Source organism: Orycteropus afer, unplaced genomic scaffold, assembly GCF_000298275.1.
Source record: "Orycteropus afer afer isolate SDZICR_OR568_19922 unplaced genomic scaffold, OryAfe1.0 scaffold00385, whole genome shotgun sequence".
NCBI lineage: Eukaryota > Metazoa > Chordata > Mammalia > Tubulidentata > Orycteropodidae > Orycteropus > Orycteropus afer.
The window spans coordinates 1016127-1026372 of NW_006921972.1; the positions used below are offsets into that span (position 1 = coordinate 1016127).

General features: G+C 47.1%; 1 protein-coding gene across 1 annotated transcript in view; it reads right to left on the reverse strand.

Annotated features, from left to right (window-relative positions):
* Positions 1-10246, reverse strand: part of ATP9B (ATPase phospholipid transporting 9B (putative)) — a 285800-nt gene that overhangs the window by 42735 nt on the left and 232819 nt on the right. Inside the window, exons 13-14 of the mRNA XM_007953302.1 lie at positions 7845-7957; positions 253-504 (exon numbers count right to left, since the gene is read on the reverse strand). Coding sequence (XP_007951493.1) covers positions 253-504; positions 7845-7957 — 365 coding nt within the window. The remainder of the gene's footprint in view (positions 1-252; positions 505-7844; positions 7958-10246) is intronic.

Here is a 10246-nt window from a genome sequence, read left to right on the forward strand (position 1 = left end):
AAACCAAAAAAAAAAAACAAACACACTGCCCTCTAGTCGTTTCCGACTAATAGTGACCCCTCCCTGGGTTTTGATATCTCTATGGAAACAGATTGCCCAGTCTTCCTTCCGAGGAGTGGTTGGTGGGTTTGAACCGCCAGCCTTTTTGTTAGCAGTCAAGTGCCTTCGGCACTGCGCCCCCAGAGCTCCCAGTGGACAGTTTTCTAGGCTGAAGAATGTGGCAGCACGGATCCTTACAGGAGGCCCACTCACCTCGTCGGGGCTGGAGGCTTGGTAGGTACGGTTCTCGTCGCTGAAGTCCTGGTCTGCCTCTGCATGTTCCGTCTCCCCGGTGCCCCCAGCTCGGAACTCATACACAGGTGTCACGTTGTGACACAGTGCGATGGCCTTCACAGCTTCATGAATTCGGCTGTTGACACTCCTTCTGACTTTGGGAGCTGAAGACTGGGCCTTCCTCGGTGGAGTGGAACTGGCTTGGTTTCCAGCGCTGCCTTGAGAATATGCCTTTAAGACAGGAAATGCCACAGGTGAAGATACAGCAAGGAGAACCGCATGGGCGTGGGATTATTAACACACTGTTACAGGACAGCTAAGGAGCCAGAGGCAAGAAAAGTAGTTTGATTTGATGATCGGATTCTGTTCTGTTCCTGGGAGCAGTGACTTCTCCCTCAGTGTGGCACAGGGCTCTGCTATTTCCTGGCTGGCAAATGCATCAGTACTTGCCAGGGCAGTGAGAAGCCTGGCAATCTCCCATATGCAAGCATGTTAACTGCAACGCCGATTTTTCTAAGTCCTGAACAATTTCTGTGTACTAATTGCTTCTAAAAACATACGAAATCACAGAACAGAATGGAATAGAATGCTCACAACTGCTTTTATTTTTCCAAAACATGCAACATGCTGTAGGTAAAACGGCGCGATGCTGAAATGCAGGACCGAATTTTCCAGAGTCCTCCCTTAAAAGCAAATCCATCCACCTTCTAATTGTCTCTGAATTTAGATCGTCTCCTTTCCTTGGTAGGGACAGCTAACCTTTGTTTTTCCTACTCAGAAAAAAACAGACCCCAGGTCCTGTTTTAAGACCATGTCCTCTGGAAGCCACTGCCCATTTGGCATCCCATGAGTGCTGGCGCATGTCAGACTTGGCTGTGTCTGAGGGATCCTGTCTCATCACGGGAAAGGCCTTTTTGGGTGTGAAGTGACAATCTCCCTTGATCCTGAAACTCCCATTACACAATCCTGCCACTAACTTCAGAGCGGCTCCTGAACTCTTCCTGAGAAAGGGAGCCGCTACACTGGTGGGTGCAGAGCAGCTGAGCTGTGAACTCTCTGCCCGTCAAATAACAGTCCCGCTAATGAGGGCTCGGACTCCTCTGCTCGTCTGCTGGGCCCCCCGGCGAAGCCCCTTGCCCTCGGTATCTGCATGCCACCAGCACAGAGACCATCACAGCCTCCGTGATAGAGTAAGGAGCTTCACTCCTTGTGGCTTATGACGCTTCATAATTAATTTCACACAAATTCTATTAATGCTTATGCCTTCGCTCCCCCAACACCTCCAGTGGGAAATAGGATCAGGTCACAGAAGATCTAGTTACATTATGTGGACCTCGTAGCCACCTGCTGTCTCACTAATAAAACAGAATGCAACAGGGACTGAAACCAATGCTACTTCAACGTCCTGTCTAAACAGCTAACCACAGGGCAGCTTTCAGGAAAACTAATTTTTCAATAAATATGGAATACTTGTTGTTTTTATTTAATGACCCATCTTTTCTGTTTTTGATGTTTTCTAGCAAAATCCTAACTTATCTGGAAATACTAAAATCATATTCATGGACAATATGAATTAGTTTTACCAATAACAAACGTCACTTGGTACATTTCAACATGCACACAGACGACAGAAGTGGAGTGTTATTCCTGTTTCATAAACATTCTAGATTACAAAGGGTTCTGACATTACACTGTACAGCTAAGTGAACATCACATCCAAACTACTCAATGGCTGGCTGTGTGTGCCCGTGCACAGGTCTCCATGTATGAATGTTTACATATGATAAATATACACATGTTGTTGTTGTTATGTGCCATCGAGTCGGCTCCGACTCATAGCGACCCCTCCTTGAGTTTCTGAGGCAGTATCACTACAGAAGTAGATTGCCTCATCTTCCTTCCGAGGAGTGGCTGGTGGGTTTGAACCGCCAGCCTCTGGTTAGCAGTCAAGTGCCTTAGCCACTATGCTACCAGAGCTTCCAAATACACACATAGGATTGGACTTTTCCCTCTCACAGCATCGCAAAACAAAACAAGAATAAGTACCAGACTAGTCTCAAATGCGGTTTTAAACACTATGGAAGAAAGAGGAAGCTCCCAAAAAATCGAACCCAAGGCTGACAACAATACTGATGGTGGGCTCTCTCAGTGTGGGAATGCTGCCAAGAAAGAGTGGAATTTGGTGTCCTCTATGCAAAACCAAGCGTCAGACAAATGCCCACAAATGCAGCCAGTCCACTGGGCTCAGACAGCTTTGCTTGGGCTGGGTATCAGGCACCTGGTGGGCAGAACAACACACCACATACACAGTCACACCTGACCTGGATGCCTGTTGTTTGCACTGTTGAACCTGGCAGCATAGGTGGCGATGTGTGGACTTTTGTGCATCACACAGATCAGTACACAGGGAGAAGAGAGCCCAGGGGACACATGGTCTCCACACAGAGTACAGTTGTGTGGTGCAAGTCTAACACAGATACAGATTAGCACACAGGGAGAGGAGAACACAGGGGACACACAGTCTCCTGAGGACAGTCATGTGGTGGCATTCTACCATAGACATAGATCGGTACACAGGGAGAGGAGAGCCCAGGGGACACATGGTCTCCTCTGTGTCAAGTTTTGTGGTGGTGTTCTAACAGAGGCACAGATCAGCACACAGGGAGAAGAAAACCCAGGGGACACATGGTCTCCGCCACGTAAAGTCTTGTGGTGGTGTTCTAAGAGGGACACACAGACCAGTACACAGGGAGAAGAAAACCCAGAGGACACACTGTCTCCTCACAGACAACAGTCAGTGGTGGTGTTCTAACAGAGTCCCTTGGATTGCTGAACCTGAGGATGCTGAATGTGTAAACTCCAAATTACATGGCAAATGAAAAGACATCCAAACAAACGAAGGACATACACTCCTTGTCACCAGAGTCATGTGATCGAGAAGCCTCAGACACTCATTGGAAGATGGCACATGTTTCCAGCCCTCACTCACTGCCATCGAGTTGCATCCAATTCACAGCGACCCCTCCTTGGGTCTCCGAGGCGGTATCACTATGGAAGTAGGTTGCCCAACCTTCCTTCTGAGGAGTGGCTGGTAGGTTTGAACTGCCAGCCTTCTGGTTAGCAGTCAGATGCCTTGGGCACTATGCCACCAGAGCCCCTAGCCCTAAGGGATCTGAACATAGTCTATGCATACAGATGGCTCTCACATGTCTCAGACAGGCAGTGTGGTACATATATGGTCCAGAGGAGGTGCAGATGGTTAAGCACTAGGCTACTGACTGAAAGGATGGAGGTTCTAGTCCATCCAGAGTCACTTCTGAAGAAAGGCCTGGCAATCTACTTCCAAAAAATCAGCTGTCAAAAACCCTGCGGAGCCCCCTTGGGGTGCTGAGAACTGGGGTTCACTCGACAGTGCATCGACTGCACTGGGTTACACTGGCTCAGGCCACTGGCCACCTCTGCAGAGCTGGCTTGTCCACACACCTCAGTAGATGACACACCTTCTACACTGCCCAATGAAAGCCAGTCATTCCTGTTCTCGTATCCTCAGAGAGCTATGCTGTGGTGCTACTGAAGGCAACAAACTTAGGGTTGTGTTCAAGCCCTCAAGAAGGAAGCAGCAGCTAGGGTTGACAGCTGGAACATGGAGGGGGAAGGACAGGAAGTGAGCTGAGTGGTTTGGAAGAACTAAGGGAGATAAACTTGTCTGTCAATTTGTTGTACTGTGGTGGCTTGCATGTTGCTCTGAGGCTGGAGGCTGTGCCACTGGTGTTTCAAACGTCAGTAGTGTTGTCAAGGGTGGATGGGTTTTAGCGGAGCTTCCAGACTGAGACAGACTCGGAGGAAGGAAGAAGCCATCCACTTCTCAATTGGCCAATGAAAGCCTTATGAGTAGCAGTGAAACACTGTCTGATATATTACTGGACAACTTTATGAAAGCCCTGAAACACTGTCCGATACAGTGCTGGAAGATGAACCCCTAAGGTCGGAAGGCACTCAAAACACAACTGGGAAAGAGCTGCCTCATCAGAGTAGAGCTGACCTGAAGTGGATAAAGTAGAGCTTTTGGGACCTCCATTTGCTGATGTGGCATGACTCAAACTCGGGAAGAAACAGCTGCAAACATCTATTAATAATCAGAACACAGAATGTGCAAACTATGAATCTAGGAAAATTGGAAGTTGTCAAAAATGAAATGGGAATGCATAAAGATCGATATCCTAGGCATTAGTGAGTTGAAATGGACTGGATTTGGCCATTTTGAATCAGACAAACACATGATCTACTACGCCAGAAATGACAAATTGAAGAGGAATGCTGTGGCGTTCATCATCACAAAGAATGTTTCAAAATCTATCCTGAAGTGCAGCGTTGTCAGTGACAGCATAACATCCATATGACTATAAGGAGGGCCAGTTAATAGGACTATTTTTCAAATTTATGTACCAACCACCAAAGCCAAAGATGAGCAAATTGAAGATTTTTACCAACTTTTGCAGTCTGAAATTCACCAAACATGCAATCAAGATGTGCTGATTATCAGTAGTGATTGGAATGCAAAAGATGGAAATAAAGAAGAATCACTGGTAGTTGGAAAATATGGCCTTGGTGATAGAAAAAACGCTGCATATCACATGATAGAATTTTGCAAAACCAATGACTTACTCATTGCAAATATCTTTTATCAACAACACAAGTGGCACCTATATACATGGACTTCACCAGATGGAGTACAAAGGAATCAGAATGACAACATCTGTGGCAAGAGGTGATGGAAAAGTTCAGATCTTCAGCCAAAACCAGGCCCAGAGCTGACTGTGGAATAGACCATTAACTGCTCATATGCAAGTTCAAGATGAAGTTGAAGACAATTAAAACAAGTCCATGACAGCCAAAATATGACCTTGAATATAGCCCTCTTGAATTTAGAGATGTAAAGAATAGATTAGATGCATTGAACACCAATGACTAAAAACCAGATAAATTGTGAGATGACATCAAGAACATCATCCACGAAGAAAGCAAGAGGTCATTAAAGAGACAGGAAAGGAAGGAAAGACCAAAATGGAGGTCAGAAAACACTCTGAAACTTGCCCTTGAACGAAGAGTAGATAAAAAAATGGAATAAATGACAACATAAAAGAGCTGAACAGAAGATTTCAAAGGGCACCTCAAGCAGACAAAGCCAATTACTACAATGAAATGTGTAAAGACCTGGAGTTAGAAAACCATAAGGGAAGAACACACCTGGCATTTCTCAAGCTGAAAGAACTGAAGAAAAAACCTAAGCCTTGAGCTACAATACTGAAAGATTCTATGGACAATATATCGAATGATGCAGGAAACATCAAAAGAAGATGGAAGAAATACACAGTCACTGTACCAAAAAGAATTGGTCAATGTTCATCCATTTCGGGAGGTGGCATATGATCAAGAACCAACGGTACTGAAGGAAGAAGTCAAAGCTGCATTGAAGGAATTGGTGAAGAACAAGGCTCCAGGAACTGAAGGAATACCCACTGAGATGTTTCAACAAACGGATGCCGCACTGGAGGTACTCACTCTGCTATGCCAAGAAATTTGGAAGGCAGCTACCTGGTCAACTGACTAGAAGAGATCCATACTTGTACCTAATTCCACAGAATGTGGAAATTTATCAAACAGTATTAATATTGCACACATGTAAAATCTTACTGAATATAATTCAAAAATGGTTGTAGCAGTATACTGACAGAGAACTTCCAGAAAGGCAAGCTGGATTCAGAAAAGGACATGGAACGAGGGGTATCATTGCTGATGTCAGATGGATCTTGGCTGAAAGTAAAGAATACTAGAAAGATGTTTACTTGTGTTTTATTGACTGCTAAAGTATTTGATTGTGTGGATCATAACAAATTACAGATAACAATGAGAAGAATGGGGATTCCAGAACACTTAATTGTATTCATGAGGAATCTGTACATAGACCAGGAGGCTGTAGTTTGAACAGAAGATGGGGTTACTGCACAGTTTAAAACCAGGAATGGAGCGCATCAGGGTTGTATCCTTTCACCATACTTCTTCAATCTGTATAAATCACTCACTGCCTTTGAGTTTCTCCTGACTCACAGCGACCCTCCTTGGGTTTCCAAAGAGGTATCTCTATGGAAGTAGACTCTCCAATCTTCCTTCTGAGGAGTGGCTGGTATGCTGAGAAAATAATCCCAGAAGCTGGACTATAGGAAGAAGAACATGGCATCAGGATTGGAGGAAGAATCATTTACAACCTGTGATTCACTGACAACACAACTTTGCTTGCTGAAAATGAGGATGTATCTGTGTTAGACTTGCACCACACAACTGTACTCTGTGTGGAGACCATGTGTCCCCTGGGCTCTCTTCTCCCTGTGTACTGATCTGTGTGATGCACAAAAGTCCACACATCGTCACCTACGCTGCCAGGTTCAACAGTGCAAACAACAGGCATCCAGGTCAGGTGTGACTGTGCGTGTTGTTCTGCCCACCAGGTGCCTGATACCCAGCCCAAGCAAAGCTGTCTAAGCCCAGTGGACTGGCTGCATTTGTGGGCATTTGTCTGACGCTTGGTTTTGCATAGAGGACACCAAATTCCACTCTTTCTTGGCAGCATTCCCACACTGAGAGAGCCCACCATCAGTATTGTTGTCAGCCTTGGGTCTGATTTTTTTGGGAGCTTCCTCTTACAACGGTGGGCTCAGGTACAATGAGGATCGTGGGGCTGGCACAGGACTGCACAGTGGTTTGTTTTGTTGTATATAGGGTTGCTATGAATCGGAGACAACTCAATGGCACCTAACAACAACAAAACAAAAACAAAAACAGAGTCCATACCTCTTAGAACTACAGGTTAAAACACCAATGAAATATTGTAACATATTCCTTCACTTCCAAATCATATGACATGGGGTTGGGCACAATGAAACCAAACTACCATGAGCTGATGATTGCTGAACATGAGTGACAGGTATACCACGTCCACTGGTGTCGAAGGAGGAGGGCGAGGGAGGAAAGAACTTTTCTTTTAAAAATATGTTGTTAGGGGCCGCTGAATTGGCTCTGACTCATAGAGACCCTATGTACAACAGAACAAAACACTGCCCGATCCTTTAAAAAAAAAAAAAGTGTGTGTGTGTGTGTGTGTGTGTGTGTATATATATATGTATTTTAAATATGAAAAAAGTCTTAATCCGTTGTGAAAAAAAAAGAGGGAGTGCTGTGTATTCTCAACAATGGTATGTATAATGTGTAACTTTTCAATAATAATTTACTGAGAAAACTGAATCTGAATAAATGATTCTAGCTCATCATGCTTTTCTCTGTAGTAATGCAGAAACAGTGCTTTAGACCAAGTCCAGGAGCTGAGCTGCACAAGCTCGGGGAAGCAGAGTGAGGATTAAACCCTCTGGAGAGGGCTCCTGTGTCACGAGTCCTATCTGGGTCGCACAATGAAAAACAGGTTGGGAACTGACAGGTGAGCAAGCCACGGGCTAAGGGGAGACCGGTGGTACTGGGGGTGCTGAGGGGAGGCTGGATGTGGGCACCCAGAGCCTTACCTGTGAGTAAGATGTGATGATGTGGCTCTGGATCTCATCCATCGTGTCGGTCCCATAAGACACGGTGCCCAAGTGGAGGCGCTTGAAGACCATCTCATTCTGGGTCAGGGTCCCTGCAAGCGACAGCATGGCCAAAACCATCAGATGAGTCAACAGGATGGCACAGGAAGACATGAAAGTTGTGCTTCAGTGAGGGGAAGCTGTGCAGGCCACAGGCCACATAGCACCCTGGCAACCTGCCACGCTACTCTTACCACCTTAAGACTAAGGACTCAGGTCCTCCCAGTGGGCGCAATTCACCTCAGAAACAGCATCACGGGAAGGGCCCCCACGGGCTGGAGAAAGCCTCGCAGATGCCTCAGCATGCACACGCCACCCAGTACCCAGGCCATCTTTGCCTGCTCTAAAGAGCCAGGTGTCAAACTGGTGACGTGACTCACCAGGTTTTAATGTGAACATGGAGCACTGCTGGGAAAGCGTCAAAAGGCCTGGATGGGTGTGTCTGTCTTTTTAAAGAACGTCCTTGGCTAAAATCAAGTTTTCAATTGTGCACAGCAGCACATGGATGCCTGGGCAGTTTTAACCCTCAGCATGTGTCTGTGTCACCAAGAACTGGGGTAAGGCTGCATGCTAAGGACTCTCCGTGTGCACAGGGATAAGGCCTGCAAAAGGCAGGTGTTTTCCTGGGTCAGCTCCCTGAATGCTGCCTCCAAGCAGAGGGACACTCTCAGACGGCTATACCTTAGGATGCCAGTGAACTTGGACCGAAGCTTCTATGATCCTGTGGGCAAGCAAGGCTAATACAACTGAGTGGAAGGAAAGGCAATTTAAAAGAGGCCACAAGTAATTCCATTTGATGACTGCACGCTTTCAAACACGTTATCAGAAAGATACACCAATGCAGTGAAGTTACAGCATGATCACGCAGGGGCATTCAGAGGTAATAAGGCAGATACTTCGAAAACCTGGTGAGTTTTCATCAAAACTAGCTCATGAATTCAAAGCATTCCACGTTTTAATTCCTATCATATGTGACAGAGGCACAGTTTTCCCTTCTCGCGGTGGTAGCGGTAAAGTAGCACCTGGTAGTGTGACTGTCTCATGAACAGTGACATCATGTTCTGCCATGAACAGGTCGGCCGCCGACACACATGTGGCTGAAGGTGTGAACACAGACAATCATACAGGCACCCAATGGCACAAACGTTGGATTTTCCACCCGGCTGCAACATACCCAGGAATTATTACCTAATGTTCTATTTCCTTCAGCACACGTCACTGCCAAGTGCTCTCCCACGAAGCCCAGACACCACGTGAATGAACTAGGATTGGTGTCTAATGCCAAACGGCTTACCTGACACACCCCTCTCGACAGGACACAGAGCCTCTTGAAGACAAGAGCCCGCATCTGCAGTGCACAGTGACCAGCTCCCAACATGCCTGCTCACGTCCGACACTCTTGCTCTCATGGGAACAGGAAGGCTTGGTAGACTCCTTGGACGTCTCCGGAAGGAAGGGCTTTCCCTTGTCATGGCCTAGGGGGCTGCAGTCTAGGTTTGCTTGGACATGGCGGCTAGCCATGTGGAGGGGCTCCTCCTTCCCGCTGGGTACCCCCTGGGCAGCCATGAGCATCAGGAGGGGGTTACCTCATCACTGATGAGGCTGGTGGCCTGGCTGCCGTGAGCATCAGGAGGTGGGGTGGTCACCTCCTCACTGCCGGGGCTAGTGGTCTGGGCAGCCATGAGCACTGCTGGGGCTGCTGGATGTTAGGAAGCCACCACTTGGCCTCCTCTAACCCCCTGGGTGGAGTGCACTTAGCCTCCACGGTGCACTATGCTTCACCAACCGTTCTCCCCAAGAAGCACATTTAAGTGGGGCCAGCTTTTTTCTGCTACCAACAGTGCAGAGTGGCTACTCTTCAGGACACTGGTGAGTCTGGGCTGAGACCCTTTTCATAATTTCTGTAGGATGGTTCCTTAAAGATGGGACCGACTGGAGTCACTCAAAGGGCCTAAAGGAAACTGATAGCTAATGTCACACCCATCTCCCAAAAGGGCACACATATTGTCATGCCTGCCAACAATATGCCAGCAGTCAGGGACCCAAGTGCTTTGCGCTTGCCTACTACTCTGAAGGTTGGCAGTCTGAATACACCCAATGGCTCCACAGAAGACAGGCCTACAAATCTGCTTCTGTGGAGATGACACCCAAGAAAGCCCTGCAGGTGCACGCTACAGTGCAGCACATGGGGGTGCTGCAAATCAGAGGGGGCGCCAGGAATCAGAGTGGGGCAAATAAGAGGGGGGGCACTGTGAATCAGAGTGGGCACCGCGAATCAGTGTGCGGCGCCACGAATCAGAAAGGGGATACCGTGAATCGGGGGGCACCACGAATCAGAGGGA